General features: G+C 33.6%; 2 protein-coding genes across 5 annotated transcripts in view; both read right to left on the reverse strand.

Moving 5' to 3' along the window:
• On the reverse strand, positions 1–5,756 carry LOC111699907 (uncharacterized). Its single transcript, XM_023470672.1, has 7 exons — positions 5,652–5,756; positions 4,336–4,429; positions 2,820–2,902; positions 2,216–2,271; positions 1,185–1,647; positions 764–805; positions 1–37 (listed from the first exon to the last, which is right to left on the reverse strand). The coding sequence occupies exons 1-7, from the start codon at positions 5,732–5,734 to the stop codon at positions 1–3; spliced, it is 858 nt and encodes a 285-aa protein (XP_023326440.1). The 5' UTR covers positions 5,735–5,756.
• LOC111699912 (nuclear factor related to kappa-B-binding protein-like) overlaps positions 5,746–20,632 on the reverse strand; it is a 17,130-nt gene continuing 2,243 nt past the window's right edge. Inside the window, exons 4-22 of one of the 4 annotated variants that reach the window (XM_023470680.1) lie at positions 18,910–18,969; positions 18,143–18,193; positions 17,746–17,877; positions 16,764–16,863; positions 16,329–16,384; positions 15,894–15,993; positions 15,184–15,245; positions 13,644–13,800; positions 13,246–13,302; positions 11,738–11,846; positions 10,196–10,337; positions 9,481–9,600; positions 9,097–9,183; positions 8,277–8,372; positions 8,091–8,159; positions 7,611–7,686; positions 7,208–7,504; positions 7,014–7,174; positions 5,746–6,760 (exon numbers count right to left, since the gene is read on the reverse strand). In XM_023470680.1, coding sequence (XP_023326448.1) covers positions 6,409–6,760; positions 7,014–7,174; positions 7,208–7,504; positions 7,611–7,686; positions 8,091–8,159; positions 8,277–8,372; positions 9,097–9,183; positions 9,481–9,600; positions 10,196–10,337; positions 11,738–11,846; positions 13,246–13,302; positions 13,644–13,800; positions 15,184–15,245; positions 15,894–15,993; positions 16,329–16,384; positions 16,764–16,863; positions 17,746–17,877; positions 18,143–18,193; positions 18,910–18,969 — 2,284 coding nt within the window. In that variant the 3' untranslated portion in view covers positions 5,746–6,408. Of the gene's footprint in view, positions 6,761–7,013; positions 7,505–7,610; positions 7,687–8,090; positions 8,160–8,276; positions 8,373–9,096; positions 9,184–9,480; positions 9,601–10,195; positions 10,338–11,737; positions 11,847–13,245; positions 13,303–13,643; positions 13,801–15,183; positions 15,246–15,893; positions 15,994–16,328; positions 16,385–16,763; positions 16,864–17,745; positions 17,878–18,142; positions 18,194–18,909; positions 18,970–20,632 lie in introns of all 4 variants that reach the window. The other 3 variants (XM_023470681.1, XM_023470679.1, XM_023470678.1) reach the window with 3 other exon arrangements.

Consider the following 20,632-nt stretch of genomic DNA (forward strand, 5'->3'; position numbering starts at 1 on the left):
TCATTTTCCCCGATTCATATATAAGGCAGAGAGAGCCCTGAAATATTTTAAATTATCATTGAACATTTGACTTTTAAACTTTCTAAATTTTGTCCTCCGTCCGTCTGTTGGTCTGTTCTATATTCACCGCAAACAGTGTATTTTTGATTTGGCTCTGTAGATTGTAAAAGACGATGCATCCACACTCTGGGAAATTTTTTCTCTATGCTTAATATTTCATAATTAATGACAAAAATTTGTTTTGCTAATACCTATGATATATGATAATGTTTTTGATTCCAGCCGTTTTTTAACAATTTTCTAGGATTCTATCAGGTTTCTATATTCTAATCTAATCTAATCTAATCTAATAATTTATTTTTCCGTTGAAAATATGACAGGTTGTGCATAAAAATTACATATTTATATGATTTCTATTAATTATCAACGGAAGGAGAGCAGCCATAGCAGAGCTGTTTTCAGGTTGGTCTCCTGGCAGTTTACCGTGGTATTAGTTAGGTATTAAATTCAGCCAAGTAGAGATTTCTGTCATATTTTTACTTTAAATTCTCGATAAGTCGAACTGCCTTCGTTCATTTTATATACTTTTAAACACAACGACAACAAGAACCGGTTTGTTGATATATATATATATATATATATATATCAAAGAGTTGAATGATTTGTTTCGTTTATAGTTTTTGACCTGACATCGGTCCATTGCATTAAAACCATTTTTGCATGATCAAAATTTCGTTAAGAGAAGTTATAAAAAAATCCTTACCGTTTCATTGGAACAACCCTTGGTGCAGTTTTCTCATCTTCACTGTAAAAAAAAATTTATATTTTTCAACTAAACAAAGTAATTATAAGCTTAAAACTTCAGTATTGTGGATGTCGAGATCAATGCTTAATCTCCTCTTTTCATTAAACTGCCGATTATTTTAATCTTGAATTGATATCCAGGACAGTATATAATTGAAGCGCAATCAATGGGAGAACTTTTATTGGTCGGAATCCAGCAGGGATATCCAAAAGAAAGGAATAAGAAGAAATCAAAAGTGTCCAAAGTGGATTCAGAAATTTAGCAACCTGATAAAAGTGTATCCATAACAAAAGTTTTCAGCTCTGTAAAAAATTCTAGAGTTAACATAAAAACAATCTAAATGAACAATTTAATGATATTATTTTTTAATTATTTATACCTATCACTAGAAATAAGAATTACAGATCCAGAAGACAAAGCTCCCAGGTTGTTCTGACATCCTTGCACTATAACTGAAACTCTTGGACTATTCTGCCCTCCTGGTGCAACAACGTGGTTCTTCACTCCTTGTACAGCTCTTTTGTTCTGCACTCCTGGTAGAACTATATTGTTCTGCACTCCTGGCAAAACTACGTTGTTCTGCCCTCCTGGTACTACTACCTTGTTCTGCCCTCCCGGTACTACTACATTGTTCTGCCCTCCTGATACAATGCATGTCATTATTCCAGTAACTGCAGCTGCTCGGGTGGTTCCAGTAGCTCTAAGTTTATCAATGTTGGCTGAATCCTTAGCTACAGCAGTTGATGCTCCTGCAGATAATGGTGTGGAACTAGAATTTTGGTTTAGGTTGGACAAATTGGTCTTTGCAGATGACTCGGCAGTCAGACATGGCAGTGGCAATACTAAAAATAAACACATAAAAAATCCAATATAATATATACTCTTGGCGATGTCGTACTTCCTTACATCTTTTAATTGTATTAAATTAGTTTTTGTTCTTAAACTGAGAAAGTTCAAAGCAAAGTAAAAAAAAATAAGTTACACAATATTCTTAGCGGTAATTTTTAATTAAATGGAAGAATACGACAATCCTTCCACTGTTTTATGGCTTTCACAGTAATTAGGAAAAAACTAGTTCGTATAAAAATCCTAGTAGGTTAATTATGTTATGCGGTCGATCAAGTGATGCAAGTTTACTAAATCAAAATCGTGCATGGTAAAAACATATTTCTATGAGTTGGTTGTTAAAGGGACTGTGAGCGTAATTTCAAGTAACCTTCTATGGAAAGATAATAATGCCCGATTCATAACGAGCTGTGTCTGTTTTATTATGAATTAGATATAATTGTTTATGATTATCAGAATTAGGCACTTTTAAACATAAAAATTACGCTAACAGTCCCTTTCAGTTGTTCAACAAGAAGAGTGTTAAAATACGACTAAGAAACGGTGTTTTTATTTGAATTTAACCTTGATTAATTTGAGAGATGCCGAGATCATTCAGCTGAGCAGGTTGGAAATATTGTCTAAATTTGGGTTTATTTAGTAAATAAAATAATAAAAAAAACTTAAAAAACTTTACTTTAGTATTTGAAATGACAATTGAGTACAGTTCAAACTGCATTGACCTTAATAAAAAAGGAATAGATAGACATAAATATTTGTCTACGAATATTCATTTTTTCATTCCACTTTATGTATTTGACCTCTGTAATATTTGTTAATCAAGCAAAAACAGTGGAACAACCTAATAATGCAAATGTTTAAGAGTAAGAAATCTATAGCTCATTGTCTGACAATTTAGATGAAATTTGGTAATAAGAAGGAAACATGGCACTGATCCAATCGTTGTACCATCAGAACCAGTACAAGATTGAAGATCTGGGGGGAGGGGGGGGGGATGACAAATTGGACGTGAAAAGGTAAGTTTTTTTATTCTATTTCATACTTTTCCCCTAAACACTTATTCATTTTCCCCGATTCATATATCTATCTTCTGGGAGAAAAAATATATTCAAAAGAGAAAAAAGATTGTCGGGAAAATATTCACCCCCGTAGCTGGATCGATGTGTACCTTGCATAGTTCTCAAAAAGTTGTTTGATTGTAGTTTGATGAACATCAAGTAGATTACCCATACCCTCTATCTCATCAAGCTTCTATAATAAAGACTTAGACCGTAAAAAAACAAACAATTTAATTACTAACAAATCATTCAGATATTACAACCTATAGTCATCGATTATTTTTCGATGCATTTACAGAAGGTTAATATTTCATATTTTTTATTTGTTTTGTATACAATGCACTTAAAACGCCAAAATAGTTTGCCGCCTGATGTCTCTGCTCTCGATGCTTTGAATGTGGTATAGACACCTAGCGGAAAAAACGTCGTTTTAAGTGCATTGCATATAAAACAATTAACAAATAATATGAAACATTAACCATATACAAATGCGTTGAAAAATAATCGATGCCTTTAGGTTGTAATATCTGAATGATTTGTTTGAAATTAAATTGATTATTTTACGATAAGAGTCATACATTGCAACTTTCTGAATTTGTATGGACTCTACGTTCTTCAGTATAAGTCATTTTTAACAATGTTCTTCTTACAGATGTAACAGATAGAAGTAAGATTAGTAGCGATCACAAGCGATTATTTTTCGCCGTAAGCCTTTAGCCCCCTTTTATTTTTCACAACACTCCCTTTAATGGGCTGAAACTGAAGTGACAACGTTGTTGGAAAGAGAGGGGAAGGATTTTTTCCGCGGAGAATTTTGAGTGTACATTGTTATGAAGACGACATTGTCCGTACATTGGAGTATCTACTATCTAACCTTAAAAAAAAAACCTTGATTTTCAAGCAGATGAAAAAATGTTCAATTCCCTAATACAGAATATATAAAACAAACATAAATATTCTTAGAAAGAAGACTTACTCACTGTTAATCAAAATGCAAAAAGCTAAAATTAAGAAGGTTTTTGCAAAATACTCCTTAAAAGATGATAGTAATTTAGAGCTTTAGACCCTTCATTTCTAGGGCTTCATAAAGTATGTTTGGGTTTGTGGGGTCAAACAAATGACAAAGACATGGCAACAATTTAAAATCGCCCTAGTCTCAAATGTTAAATACTATAATGTGCAATAAACAACCCGAAGACAAAGGTATTTATAAGCAAGTAATAAAATATTTAGTAATAAATAGTTATTCAAGAAGTAAGATTTGTTTAGTTTGATTCATGAGAGAAATGGCACCTCTTGAAATCTACGTATCTTGAATTCTTGTAAATAATTTGTGATTTGAGACGGAACTTTTACAACAAAAAAAGTGCCCTGGGACCGAATTAAATGAACTACCTACCACTAGTTCAAATCCTGAATCACGGATTCAAATCCTTATAAATCTTTAACTTTGAAGCATTGATTTAAGGTTTGAACCGGCGGTAGGTAGTTCTGCGACCTGGCTCAAATTCATTGGATTCAGATCTAGAACATACAAAAATCATTAATTACAAAAATCTGAGCAAGTAAAGGCAAGATATCGACGATACGTATTTTTTCTAAGTTTTCTGGTTCTCTGAGTATTACCTTAATAATAACTGCTCCTCTGCCAGCCCTGGCGAAATTGTTGAATAAACAGGGTGCGTGGAAGAATTTAAACACAGAACTTCCCTTACCAATCCTTTAAAATTCAAATGTTTAAATAAACGTAATTTAAATTTACTCTCCAATCTCCATTTAAAGATTGGTAAGTCTAATTCACAATGTTATCTTTAAAAGCTTTCTCTGCTCAACGATAAATTATTCATGTTAGCCATTTTCCCAGAAAAATCTAGTTTAACTTTCAGAATCATAAACTTCTCAAGCTGGAAATCTATCTATATTTATCTATTATGACTCCTCAATATCATAACTTCATGAAGTTTATCTACGTATACTACAATAATTTCTAAATCCAGGCATTTGGTAAAATCCGTAAACATTAGTCATGGATTAAATCTGTGATTAAATTTTTATTTCAGTCCCAGGTTCATTGAGATGTTTGCAAAAACCAATTGTTAACTTAGTTTATTAATGATAACTCGATGCTATGGTTTTACGACAGGAAGTCTTCACCTTAAATCCCATGTTAGTTCAGGCCATAAGGTATCTACTGTTTATCATTAGAAAAATGTTTAAAATAAGCGAGTTCATGTTAAAGTGGGACCTACAATACTGGGTGTTAGGTCATTTCATAGATAGGACATTTAATATTTAGTCATATCAAAGACATATTAAGGACATTTAATAAATGACTTTTCAAAGATGGGATATTTCATAGATAGGACATATCATAGACAGATAATATTTTTCAAATTTTTCTTTCTGCGATCTCTCTGATCTTTACTTCAAATATTTTTCTCATTTTTGCTTTAAATTGGTAAAATAATATATTGTTGATTTCTTGTTTGTCAAACATATTTACATACCAAAAACGTTTAATTGTCTCTAAAAAAAACTTTTCTTTCTTTGAAATTACCTATCTATAAAAAATCTTTTTCTATGAAATTGCCTGTCTTTGAAAAGTCTGACCTGTTTATGAAATGTCCTATTTATGAAATGTCCCATCTATAAATTTCTTTTTCTATTAAATGTCCTATCTATTAAAGTCTTTCTATGAAATGACCTAACACCCGTAATAGAAAGACCTTATGGTCCAAGCAATGTACTCAGACACATTTCAATTAATAAGAGGTTTTTCATGCTAATCGTAAATCGAATACCTTTACAGCAATACACAAAAGATTGCCTGAAGTAGTTTTATTGGTCCTACTTTAGTTTCGAGCAGTTTCTCAGTGAAGGGCTATCTCGTATTTCGTAGTCAGTCCCTTAAATATTTTAACAAAAACTATTTCCAGCTGTACCTGAGGTCACCCTGTACAATAACTCCTTGACATTCCGTACATTTTACTGAACGTTCAGATACACTTGCTACAAATCTCACCATTTTACAACATATCTGTAACAAGAGTAACAAAAGTATTTAAACACAGATCTCAAAATTTTATTATTAAATTTATGTGAACAAAACTGATTCTTTTTACCTAATTATACAATACATGCTGTAAACGACCTTCATTATTACTAATAAAATAGAATCCGAGGGATAGAATGAGTTGGCGGATTTTGAGAAAGCTTTCCATGGTATCTATCGATCGTCTGTGATATTTCTCCCAAAAAGTCTAGCATTTCCTATTTTTCATGTTTCTTTTTACCTCAAAGGAAATCGACTGGGTTGTTCAGAGCGGGTAAAAGAGAATGTACGCTGACAAATTATAATTTTAAAAGTTTTTTGGGGGGGGGGGGGTCTTCACGATTTTTTTTAGAAAACTGACAAATCATATAAAATACTAAAGCTGAGGGTCTCTTTGAGTATAATCTATAGAAAAATAGGGGACTCCTAAATTATCTGAACTCCATGTGATACGTTCCTTGATAATCTATAAAATACTAGGGGACTCCTGGAGTATCTGAACTCCAAGATACTATCCATGATAAACTATAAAATACTAGGGGACTCCTGGAGTATCTGAACTCCAAGAGATACTATCCATGATAAACTATAAAATACTAAGGGACTCCTGGAGTATCTGTATTCCAATGGGTACTGACCCTGATAAACTACGGATTATGGGGGGTATCCTGTAGTATTTGAACTCCAGGAGGAACTGCCCCTGATTCGATGAGCATGTTAAGGGTAGCAGGGGACAGGGGAAGGATCTGTCCATTCTCTCCACGAACAATAATCCGTTGGATTTTACCAGAGCCAGGTAAGGTGGGCGTTCCTTCATTTGAAGTAGGCGTTTTTTCAGTTACAATGGTACTTCCTTCTCTTATAACAGGCGTTCCTTTTGATATACCAGTAGCTTCAGTTGATCCTCGTACAGAGAGAGGTGAAGCAAGTTTAGGCGGAGTTCCTTTTGATCTGGGAGAATTACCAAGCTCCTGTGTAGGAGGTGTTCCTTTAACGACCCTAAAAACAGCCTTTTTAAATCAAGAACATACAATTATGCAATAGTCCATGGATATTCTTCTACAATATCAATCATAATATTTCCCCAGCCTTCATGTTTTCTCAGTGTCAAACAAACAAGTTTCCTAAACTTTTATTTTCACACCTCACAATTATCAATTTGTTTGATATCTTTCTAATTTAATATTCTAGTCTTCAAATCTTATTCATTAAATTCTGATCAGTCAATTTTATAATTCATCAATTTTCAGACCTTTTTGGTGTGGAAGCTGTAAACATTGTTCCATCTCCAGTAGCTGACACTAGACTTATAATGGTTGCTCCTGATTTGGATGGAGAAATAAGACTTGTTCCAGGTCCACCAATAGATAATTTTGCAGGAGATCCAATACTAATACCAGATGGTCTGGTAGGAGATCCAATACTAATACCAGATGGTCTGGTAGGTGATCCAGAAGTAGTTCCAGGACCAATTAAAGATCTTGGAGAGGTTACTAAACTTGTTCCTGGAGATGATCCTAAAGTAGATTCAAGATTTGTTTTAGGTACTCCTGTAGCTGATCTGGAGACAGAGTCTAATGATGATCTTGCGGGAGATCCTAGGGTTGATCTTGCAGGGGATCCTAGAGATGATCTTGAGGGGGAGCCTAGAGATGATCTTGAGGGGGAGCCTGACCTTGTTCCCAAGAGGGCAGATCCCAGAATACTTTCCCTTGCATTCTTTCTATCTCCCATGTCATCCAACTGGAATTATAATGATCTTAAAAAATATATTACTATCAAGAATCAAGATGCTGACTTATCAGAAAATTTAAAAAAATATATATCTTTAAAACGATTTATTTAATACCTTTATCTTTTTCTTAGGTCTTGGCTTTGGCTTTAGATTGGCCTGGTAATTTTCTAACTCAGCTAAACTCTTGTCCCTAGAAGTATTGAGAAAAACTGATTGGATAAGTCTATGGGAATTGAATTTAATATAAATTATAAAAATAACAAAATCAGACCAAAATATATTAGTGTGCTTCCAACAAAAGACAAGATAAACAAATAAAATCGTTCAATTATGAGAATTTAAGGTTTTTAGATCGTCATTACAATGTCATTTCAACCAGACAAAACAATAAAACTCAGATAATAATTTTCGTTTCAACCAAGGAAAGGTAATATTTTTAAACATTATCATTATGTAGCTTTAATTCATTTAATATGGAAGGAATTCAATCAAAGTCAATGCTGAAGAACCTGCGGTGTACTCTATATTTGTCTGTTTGGATGAACGTATGATCAAAACTCTGAAACCCCTGAACCGATTTGCCTCAGACTTCACCTGTGTAAATAAATCCATATTTTCCTGTTAGTATCATACTTCACACAAGAATCAGTCTCATTCTGTAACCTGAAAAATTCAAAAAAAGCAAACAGTTCCTTTGAGTCTAGAGCCTGGACTACATATATTCATAATGATAATTACATAATAATAAATAATGATAATAATAATAATAAGAAGCCTGACCTGTCCAGAGCTCCACTAACTGTAGTATTGAGACTGACTTGATCAATATTCTCTGTCAGGTATTGAGAATACAGAAGAAGCTCCATAATATCACTCCTGTATAATTGGAAATTAAGAAAATTGGAAAAAAATCTGAATTTTTGCGAGAATTGTTGAATTTAATTAGAATTCTCGATGAAAGATGCATTTCTAGCATTGGCTGAAATATTACACAAGTTTCATTAATTCCAAAGTTGGATTTTTTTAATAGATCCATAATTATGAAGCCGTTTATTATTTTCCACGCTAATTAATCAGTATTAAACCGTTTTGTTTAGATCTTTTACCTTGATCCTTCACAGCTGGATAATCTAGAGATCTTTACCTTGATCCTTCAGCGTTGGAGATTTTAGATATCTGTAGTTTGATCCTTCACGTTTAAGTAATCTAGAGAGCATTACCTTGATCCTTCACTGTTGTGTAATTAAGAGAGCATTACCTTGATCTTTCACTGTTGTGTAATTAAGAGAGCATTACCTTGATCCTTCACTGTTGTGTAATCGAGAGAGCATTACCTTGATCCTTCACCGTTGTGTAATCGAGAGAGCATTACCTTGATCCTTCACCGTTGTGTAATCGAGAGAGCATTACCTTGATCCTTCACCGTTGGGTAATCTAGAGAGCATTACCTTGAACCTTCACCGTTGGGTAATCTAGATAGCATTACATTGATCCTTCACCGTTGTGTAATCGAGAGAGCATTACCTTAATCCTTCACCGTTGGGTAATCTAGATAGCATTACCTTGATCCTTCACCGTTGTGTAATCTAGAGAGCATTACCTTGATCCTTCACCGTTGGGTAATCTAGAGACTGCATCTCTTACCAGAGTCAGAATAGTTACATAAAGAGGCCTACGCTCCCTTTTTCTTTATCTTTCTTGAGTAAAGTGCTCAGCGTTTCCCGTGGTATTTAAAACTATTTCAATAATCGGCAGAAAAAGTCTGGGGAATGAGTCCCTTTTCCTGTGTTTCCATGGGAGAGGGGGGAGGGGCTATTTAAGCCATATTTCTTTGTTTTATGGTTTGACCGTCATTAGAAAACACGTATATGTACAATGTACATTTTTCATACATAAAGATTTTAAGTCGATTTTCTTAACATTTTAGTTACAGGAAGGGTTTAACAAGAATAAGAAATTCTTTTAATTTTGATAAAAAAATTTCCTTTTAGATTTGAGCATGGTGTGATTTTTTCCTTTGACCGCCAGACCTCCCTTGACCGGCCCAACACAAGACCTGTAGTCCTGAACTCTCCATTCATAAGGAACTGTAGGAACTGAATACCTAAATATAATGTATTAAAGGGATTGTGAGCATAATTTTAAGTGACCCTCCATAGCAATGCCCGATTTACAACGGTTTCTTCATTTTTCTTTTAAGTAAGAAATGCGCTTTTGCATAGAAACCACAATAAAAAAACATTTAAAATAAACAAAAACATGAATATATTATATAATTCATACTTGATCAGACAAAACTTTCAAAGGTACAGTTGTAAATCGGGCATTGCCACCTCAGCATAGAGGGTCACTTAAATTAAAGCTTGCAGACACTTTTAAATAATTTGTAATTAGGCAAAATTTTGATTTTCATGAACAAATCAAACCGATATTCTTGACACCCTTAGAGCTTGATGATGAAGATTCTTCTAAAAGGTTACTGAACTTATGTTAAAGGACTTGGCCCTAGTGAATAATTAAAACAATTCGCAATTTCCTAAAAGAAATAGTTCCTAAGTCGCTACAGTTTCCCAAACTCATAAGTCACCGTATGATTTTCTTTTAAAATTTTCAAAAATCTTTTAAAGTGATGATTTGTTGACAATGCTTTTTCCAAAATTCTATTCAATATTTAACAGTGATATTTTAGGGTTTGCTACCTTTCAGTTTCTTGTTGTCTGTATTCAATTTTCTCCTGATGCGACCCCGGCCGAACCTTCCAGGAGGTCGGGTACCTGGCAGGGGGTACTCTACCAGGTGGTACTCCTGAATCACAAGATTCCACTCCATCCAACTCAAAACCTAAGTTGGAAACTTAAAAATAATGGTCAATTAAGTTTGAAATATTGATTATGGTTCACATTGGAAGTTTTTAGAAATGAGATTGCTAATGGGTTGATTATGAAAATTCTTTCTTTAAAAAAAAAATATTTTTTTTGACAAAGTTCTTAGTGCATGTACGATTACCGGTCTTAATATCTTGGTTCTATAATCCAACCACCCTATAAAGTAAAGATCAGAAACACACATTTTTTGTGCATGCTTGCATGCTTTTTGGCACCCATACTGGAATCTATTAAGGTACCCTAAGTTTTGGCACCCATACTGGAATCTATTAAGGTACCCTAAGTTTTGGCACCCATACTGGAATCTATTAAGGTACCCTAAGTTTTGGCACCCATACTGGAATCTATTAAGGTACCCTAAGTTTTGGCACCCATACTGGAATCTATTAAGGTACCCTAAGTTTCCTCTTTGTATAAGGTTTTAATTAGAAAACTTTATGGTTCGTAAAAATTATTTGGTAAATATTTAAATATGAATCTGAAGAAAAGGTTTTTGCTCTACACATTCAATTTTCATTCCTTAGTTGTGCAGCCACTAAAAGCCTAATTACTCTGACCATGAATCCACTTTATATGCCACTCAGTATGACTGACCTAACTATTCAGTCTATCGGTCAACTTTAGAAAAACAACAAGGAGTTGTTTAACAAGTTTTTATTTAAATAAACGTATCATGTTTTAATTTTTGCGGCTACTGCTCTATGGGCCTTATGACTGCCACCATATGCTACAGAATCATTCATAATGTACATTGATTCTCTCACAAATGTGTACACTGATACTCACATATAAAATCATTCAAAGTGCATGAAAGGTTAAAAACTCCAGAAGCCATTTTGATCTGAAACTGTCCAAGCACCACACACAAAGTTCTAGGAAGGAGAAAAATCCCAAAAGACGAAAAAAAAACATAAAAGTAAAATATGCTTTATGAAAATCATGAGTTTAGTCAACGTCTGGTTGTCTGGCTGCACTTCTCCAGACTCTCAGTATCAAGGCAGAGAATGTCGTAATGAAGATAATCAAGATGTTGGGCAACTAGGTTCTTATCGTCTACCCATCTCCTCCTGCCAGCTTGTATGAGCTGGCAAAGAAAGAAACAAGTTTAAAACCATAAATATCAGATTCAAGATTGAATAAAGTCTGGAGTTTTAGACTGTAGTCTGGCCTTAGTGGGAACATTGTAAACAGCCTCAACCTTGAACTGATGAAATTATAATATAATTGTGAATTGCAGAAAATGACGTTAAATACCCGCAAAAATGTTTTCACAACAAATTTAAATTTGTATCCCAAGAGTTGGGTTGACAATTACAAAACTTAAAAAAAAATACATTTCTTCCCTGAACACGTTACCTGACTCTGCCGGTGGTTTTGAACTGATACTAGCTTTGCATAATTCCTTTCTATCCCACCACCAGTCAAATAGATAACAGAGAGAACTTTCTCTACCCTCTCCATCCCACTAAACATTATCTATTATAATAATAATAATAGAACTCTCCCTACCCTCTCCTTCCAACTAAACATTATCTATTATAATAATAATAATAGAACTCTCCCTACCCTCTCCTTCCAACTAAACATTATCTATTATAATAATAATAATAGAACTCTCCCTACACTCTCCTTTCAACTAAACATTATCTACATAATAATAATAATAGAACTCTCCTTCCCTCTTAACATTATCTAGTCCAATAAAATCATAAAACTCTCCCTACCATCTCCTCCCACTAAACATTATCTAGTATAATAATAAAATAACTCTCCTTAACATCTCCTCCCACTAACATTATTAAGTTTACAGTAATAGAACTCTCCCTACCCTTTCCCTCCCACTTAACATTATCTAGTATAATAATAAAATAACTCTCCTTAACATCTCCTCCCACTAACATTATTAAGTTTACAGTAATAGAACTCTCCCTACCCTTTCCCTCCCACTTAACATTATCTAGTATAATAATAAAATAACTCTCCTTAACATCTCCTCCCACTAACATTATTAAGTTTACAGTAATAGAACTCTCCCTACCCTTTCCCTCCCACTTAACATTATCTAGTATAATAATAAAATAACTCTCCTTAACATCTCCTCCCACTAACATTATTAAGTTTTCAGTAATAGAACTCTCCCTACCCTTTCCCTCCCACTTAACATTATCTAGTATAATAATAAAATAACTCTCCCTAACATCTCCTCCCACTAACATTATTAAGTTTTCAGTAATAGAACTCTCCCTACCCTTTCCCTCCCACTTAACATTATCTAGTATAATAATAAAATAACTCTCCTTAACATCTCCTCCCACTAACATTATTAAGTTTACAGTAATAGAACTCTCCCTACCCTTTCCCTCCCACTTAACATTATCTAGTATAATAATAAAATAACTCTCCTTAACATCTCCTCCCATAAACATAATCTAGTTAACAATAATAGAACTCTCCCTATCCTCTCCCTCCCACTAAACATTATATAGTAGTAATAGTAGAACTCTCTCTTCCTACTAAACTTTATCTAGCATAATAATAATAATAGTAGAACTCTCCCTCCCACTAAACATTATCTAGCTAGGGTGATAAAAGAACTCTCTCTACCCTTTTTTATGGCTGGCATATTAATTAATTGATAAAAACTGAATCTTTTCTTTTTACAGCTATTAATAGCATGAAAGGGAGTGGTTGCGAAAAAATAAAAAGGAAGCTAAAATGTTCATCTTGATGTTTTAAATCTACTGACTAAACGGATATTTTCATTTCTATCTAATGTTATTGTTAAGAATTTTTGAATGGGTTATGAACTATTGTAAACTCTTACTTTAAGAACTGTCCATTAATTTCAAAAGAAGATAGCAAACCTGATAGCAGCCGTTCTTTGAATTCACTTTAATCAGGGGTTGAAAATCAGGCGGACTCTAAACAAACAAAAACTATCTTTATTAAATCATTAATTTTTTAATCTAAGAACAATCAAAACACATCATATTACGTTTTAACCTTGTGCAATATGCATCCTATAGTATAAAGAATATAGATAGACACCACTTTTATCCAATTTGGATTTTTATTGAAAACAGAAGTTAAAATTTGGTTAAAATTTTATGATCTATAATAACAATTAAACTACCGCCGGTTCAAACCCTGATTCACTGATTCAAATTCTCATGAACCGGTGATAGATTTAAACCGGCGGTAGTTAGTTCAGTGACCTCCCCAAATCATTTAACTAGGACCAGGATTTCCATTTTGTGGCTACCTGTTCAGGGAATGCCCCTGAGAGGAAAGCTATAGCGCTTGGTATACAGGTTCTCCACCCCCTGGGATCAGGATACAGTGAGTACCAGGAGTTCAAGGCAGCTATAGGACTCTCCTGCCATACAGATACACCCTGGTCCAGCTCAGTAATACGCAACCTACAATACAGATACCCCTTGATACAGCTCAGTAATACGCAACCTACAATACAGATACCCCTTGATACTGCGCGGTAATACACAACCTACAATACAGATACACCCTGATCCAGCTCAGTAATACGCAACCTACAATACAGATACACCTTGATGCAGCTCAGTAATACGGAACCTACAATACAGATACCCCTTGATACGGCTCAGTAATACGGAACCTACTATACAGACACACCCTAATCCAGCTCAGTAATACGCAATACCTACAATAGGATAATTATCAAGATTATATGGACCCCAAACATTATTAAAGGGCTGATCAATTTTTTTCTTCTGAATCCAGCAGTGTTTCGGATCCATATCATTTTGATTCGGATCCGGATCCGGATTCGGATCCTGATACGGATCCGGATCCGAGGTAACTTTTGATTCTGTGAATCGGATTTTCCCTATTAAATGTTATGCAAGGTTATAATTTTTAAACTATAGTAATCCTAAAGTTAAAAATGTCGTCATTACTATTATATAAATGTAAACATTAAATTATTAAAGATAATTTTGAAAAATTTTCGTCATGTAAATAATACATATACGAACCATTTTGATTTATTTATTCCATGGTTTTGGTTAATTTTTGGCGCTACCCGGATCCATATCAACGTTTCCTGATACGGATCCGGATCCGACCAAATGATACGGATCCGACCGGATCCGGATCCGAAACACTGGAATCCAGGATTTAGGTGAAATGAATTCTAAGGATTCTGATCACGTTTACACCCAGCAATGTTGAGGGATTGATAACATACATAGTGGGAATACAGGATTAAGATCGAGAAGAAATGAAAATTGATAAGATAAATATTGCAAATCCAGGATCTCAATAAGATAAAATGAATCCCAAGGGCCAGGTAGGCTTGGTAACATTACTGTTGTGAATCCAGAATTTTCATCAAGATGAAATGAATCCTAAGCAATGTTCCCAAGATTGATACAATGATAACCAGAAAACTCTGCAATAGGAAGACGACTTTATAACAGTACAAAAGTGTAATTGTTGTTGTTTCAAAGAAAATAGTTTTACTTGACACATATTTAGTCACTAATTAAGTAAAATGTGTCTGTTTGCGATGAACAATTGCGGTATCCCATGCTTATTGGACTATTTAAATTCATTTATGGAGTCTAAAAGTCGTCTTCCTATTTCAGAGTTTTCTGATTATCCTGTATCTATATATATCTAGTCAGACCAGATCTGAACCACTAGTTCCCATGTGGGCAAGTGGCGGAGCTCAACCCTGTTTTCCTTGTATTGTTGCCTGCAGGTCAAGTTACATTGTCTGCAGGTTGATAGATAATAATAATAATAATAATAGATCTAGTAACCTGTTGTTAGTACCAAGTTGGAATAGGTCATTGATCAGATGAAAATAAGAAGGTTGGCTTTCCTAAACAAAATTAATGCAGTATTCACTGTTCACTGCTCAGTGTTAAGGGCTAAAATCCACAATATTATACTCTCTAAATCCAGATCTGCAAAAACATTGGAATCCGTGAATCAAAGTGGAAATGGAGAAAATTTAACACTTTGCCCAAATTCTTTTAAGTTTTGAATAATGAGAAATATATTGGAATACAGTGGGACCCATAAATCTGTGGAATAGGAAAACGAAATTAAAGCAATCTTATTGTATTTGATGTTGTTATTTGATGTGAAATTTCTTCACCAGTAACTTGAATATATAAACTGATTTAGTATGATGAGTATGTCTAAAGCGTAAACTGCACAATTGCTTTGTTCCAAATTCGTTTTACAAATTAAAATCTTAACTTGAGCCTAGTTGTCGTCTTCCTAATCCACAGTTTCAAAGCCGAACTGTACAATATGTACTTTCTTTTTAATTTGGCAATAAAAAATTCTGATAAGAAAAGAGGAAAAAATAGTATATTCAGCTTGACAAGTACAGCTTTAAAATGGTTCCTATGCACCCTATCCAGTATGCACTTTGAAGATGTATAAATAAATAAACATTTAAAATTGAATTTAAATAAAAGTTTTCGGATTTTTTTTTGCGTGAAGAAACATAACGGCATACCTGTGTTAACGAGCTTCTCATTTTCTCTTGATCCAGATTAACCGGCCCACTAGGTTCTTTAGTCGTTGAATCTGATTTCCCGGATTTCGGAGTGCTTGTGCTATTTTCACAGATTTAAATAAAAAATTATGTTTTACATAAAAAATCCCAATTAGTAAAGGGTCTGTAAACGCAATTTCTTGTGACCCTCCATTTAAAGAGTGGTATGTCCGATGCACAACGGTACCCTTGAATAATATGTCCAAGTTTAATTGTTTGATTATTTTAAATTGTGGTTTCTCTAAAAAGTATATTTCAACTTCATGATAACGTTGAAGAAATTATCAAAACAAGTTCATCTTCAACATTTTGACCAGATAAAGGGTTCAAGGGTACCGTTGTGAATCGGACATGAGCAAACGAGTTTAAAGAATACATTAAAAAATCTGTGATTTCCTGTTTTTAATGTACGGATCAAATTCTGGAAGAATGTTGAATTTTATCTCGTTTTCCTAAAATTTAGATAATTTTGGTTTAAAAATTTATTTTATTAAAATTATTTATAATCTTACATCTCAATCTCTTGAATATTTTGGTAGCTTCTAATAAGAGATGAACACGAATAGTAAAAAAAGAGTCTTATTTTCTTTATTTTATCCGCTTCAACTTAATTTCTATTTAAAGGGATTGTAACGCATCGAATAGTACTAAAAATAGTATCTGTATTATAAAAAAGGCAAACAATACCTTTATAATTACAAAATTATTAACGATCTACAGTATTCACGTCTACAAGTTTGTTTATATGTCTTAAATAAATGTAAATAGAATATCAGATGGAAGTTTTCTGCAATGAACATATTTTTCATTTAATTATTATTTTCTTCTAACCTTGACATTTCTAATGATTTGCTCATCATCACTACTCAATCCTTCTTCTCCTACTTCAGCCTTTATTCTTTGCATTTCTTCCAAATATCTTCTTTTTACTCTAAAATATAGGAATTAAAGAGACTGTAGACTATTTTCTTCCGACTCTTCAATTAAAGAGTTGCATGTTATCCGCTTAAATCCTTTGCCTGAGGAAAGATTATTTTCTTGTTGTTGTCTAAAAATTAATAATTTTAAAAATGTGTTTTTATGCTGCACAGAAAATGCATGAAATTAAGAGAATTCAACAAGCTTTGGAATAGAAAAACGAGGATATCTTTTACATAGTGCTCAGACAAAGGTGATAAGGCCAAGGGGTAACACTGCTGTGCAGTATTAAGTCAATTGAAATTACGTCTGGAGTCCCATTAAGGTGCTTCTCTGATGTACTGGAAATTGATCTAGAGGAAAGCGACCTAAAGGATATCCGACATAATTATGGAGTAGTTTTTATTAGAAAATATCGAGTAGTTTTTATTAGAAAATATCGAGTAGTTTTCACTCCCCGCGTGTTTTTACGGATTATTATCATTATTATTTCGTTCAATGAAATAGGGGTCGGCGCTCCTAGCTGCCGAAAAGTATTCATAGGCTAACTGGACCCATCACTCTAGGGATAAGACTTATATTAGGTGGTCTGCCCAAGACAGCCCCATTCCTAGAACTCTCTAAAAAACAGGATTAAAACCAACTCTCCTTAATAATTACGTCCAACCCCAAACTAACTCTACCAATCCAGCTTACCCTAACCTGAGATTTTTAGATTTAATAATATTATAGGTCAGAAAACCCTTAGACCAGAAATCACTTATGCCAGTTCCTCTAGATCGGATGAACAACAAAACAAGAACGTTTTGTTTGGTGTTAAATCAAAACTAAGAGTTACCATGCAGTAATTCAGCATAAATTCGATTCCTTTTGTCTAGATTACATTGTTCCCTACCTAACTTTCATTCTCCCCCCAAGCTGAATAGAATGATTCTCCATCCGTTGAACTGTCAAGGGTAGAGAAGTGGAACTACCGGATGTAAATTCTAGTAACTTCTTCCGGGACTTCAGCAAGTCGTGCATTTGTCTAAATTGAATAAAATCATTGTGAAGATTCTTAAAAATTCAAAAACATATTTGGAAAAATATGATATTAAATGCAAGTTCGTTGTCCGTTATACATATAAGCCACAAAAATATAATCCTTTTCATTGCTGAAAAACTATTTAAAAAACAAAATTATTTAATGTTAAGGGTTATTTAAAAACAAATCCTTAACATGCACATTATATCTTTATGAATTTTGTTTAAGAAAACTGTTCTGGGAAAAAATCTTGAAAACTCCAACATACCTAAATTGCATTTCTTCTCTTTGCAGCTTAGCCTCTCTGTTTTTAGCTTGCCTAAAAATTCAAACATTTTCATATTCCACGATGCATTGAAAGCTTAAAAAAACGTTCCCTATGTAGTATGTATGAGAAAAAGTATACATAAATGACAACCCAAACACGCCTTGTTTTCTTTCCCTGTTGTTAGCCGAAGAACGTGGACAGATCGAAAGATCGAATTTTTTTTCTTTAGATTTTAAATTTGGAGTACAAACGCCCTGGCTGGGAGGCCCTCGATCCTATTCTTTTTGTAGATCCCTCCAATCAGGATCGCCATTAGCAATGGTCTCTTTTAATTTGTTGGCTCTACGAGACGTGAATGCGCGTGGCAGTGAGCAGTTCGTGCGTTAAATTCTGAACAGTATTTATCAAATCATACTTTACTGCGATCGCTTGAGGCATCCTTCCATTCGTTTGCTAATTCTGGGTGTTTAGTCCGATGTTTATTTAATTTTACATAGAAACAAATTTTTTTAAGTGAGATTGATTTATTGAACACAAAACATTTCTTATAGTGAACTTGGACTCATCGCTTTACAAACATATACGTTTAGGTATAACATTAAAACCATTTTTTCATATTTTTCAAACTCCTTCTTTATAGAAATAAATAAAAATAAACCTTATTTTTAAGATCATTTTATAAATTTTAAAAAAATTAAAAATTAAAAAAAAAAAGCTTATAACAATAGGGTTGCTATCTAGACGAATGGACGTTACTTGCTACTTACCCAACATACTGGCGCATTCTTTTCCTTTCAGGATGCAGGTTTCCTTTCAGAACTTCAGTCCTAGTATTGTTCAAGAATTAAAATAAAGATAAGGGCGAAGATGTATGAACCCCTTCCATCTTTAAAGGGACTGTCAAGCGTGATTTCAAGTGACCCCAGTGGCGTAAATACCCTCCCCCTAGAATTTAAAAACTTGATTTTAAAATTGAATATCTTTTAAATTTTCACGAAAATGTCCAGATACTTCAGATTTTAAGTCAAAATATTCCAAATGATTCTAAATTCTAAACTAATAGTCAAGGTTATTACAATTAGATTTTTTTTTTAATTGAAAAAAAGGTATGGACAATGAAAAATACAATTTTACTTCTTAATAATATCATTTCCATATTAGATTTATTTAAGATCTTAACATACTATATTGACAAGAAAATTTTAGAAATTAGATAAGAATGTAAACAAAGACAATATTTTTTCAAAGTTTTGCAGAGTAGCTTTTCTAAAGATTTAAAAAAGTAACATCCTGTTCCTCTTTGAGTAAAACTATTATCTTTTATCTAACTTTTTTTTACAGATCTTTGTAGTTAATGTAAAATGAATGACTATAATGAAGGATATACAACAAGGTAAAAGCTGAAATGAAGCCTTTATTTGATGGAGTTTGTAAATGCCAGAAATGCCGACTTGAAAAATTTTACCCCCCCTACAGAATCCTTATTTACGCCCCTGACTGATGTGTAAGAACATCTAGGGCAGAACATGTAAATGATACTTTGATGATTCTCCAAATTAGGAAGGGTCGTGGTTGATGGATATTTACATGTTTCCCATGGGTTGTAGGTTTTAGTAAAAACTGGCTAACCAGACCTGTTTCAAAGGAGTGCAAGTCGAGCTTTTCCATAGCAAGCCTAGACCCAGAGAGGTAAAAAACCTCTGTTCTCCAGGTTAATACAGCGTTGACAGATAAATGCAAGCATTCCTTGTTGATTATCTTATCTTATCATTGATCAGATAAAGGTTTCAAGAGTATCGTTTTGAACCGTTAAATCTACGCTCACAGTCAAATCAAATCATACTTTACAGGGATTGCTAAGAGTCATCCTCAATATGGGTTAATATGGTATGTAAAAGTTTTAGTTTAAACTCAAAGAAAATAGATAAAATTAACTGGTACACTATTAAATCAAGATTTAATAGACTTAAGACAGCTCAAATATCGTTATCCTATTCGACAGATTTATGGGTGTCACTGTATTTGAATCCGTACAGAGGGTTTCCAAATGCAATGTTCTGCACTGAACTATGCAGATGGTTTCCTAATACAATGTTCTAACCTGAAACTGTGAAGAGGGTTACCAAATACATTGTTCTGACCTAAAACTGTGCAGAGGGTTTCCACATGCCTTGTTCTGACCTGAAACTATGGAGAGGGTTTCCAAATACAATGATCTGACCTGAAACTGCGCAGAGGGTTTCCAAATGCAATGTTCTGACCGGAAACTGTGAAGAGGGTTTCCAAATACAATGTTCTGACCTGAAGATATGCAGAGAGTTTCCAAATGTTCTGACCAAGAAATGTGAAGAGGGTTTCCAAATACAATGTTCTGACCTGAATTTCTGAAGATATGCAGAGGGTTTCCAAAAGCAATGTTCTGACCAAGAAATGTGAAGAGGGTTTTTAAATGCAATGTTCTGACCGGAAACTGTGAAGAGGGTTTCCAAA

Source organism: Eurytemora carolleeae, unplaced genomic scaffold (assembly GCF_000591075.1).
Source record: "Eurytemora carolleeae unplaced genomic scaffold, Eaff_2.0 scaffold317, whole genome shotgun sequence".
In the NCBI taxonomy this organism is placed as follows: Eukaryota; Metazoa; Arthropoda; class Copepoda; order Calanoida; family Temoridae; genus Eurytemora; species Eurytemora carolleeae.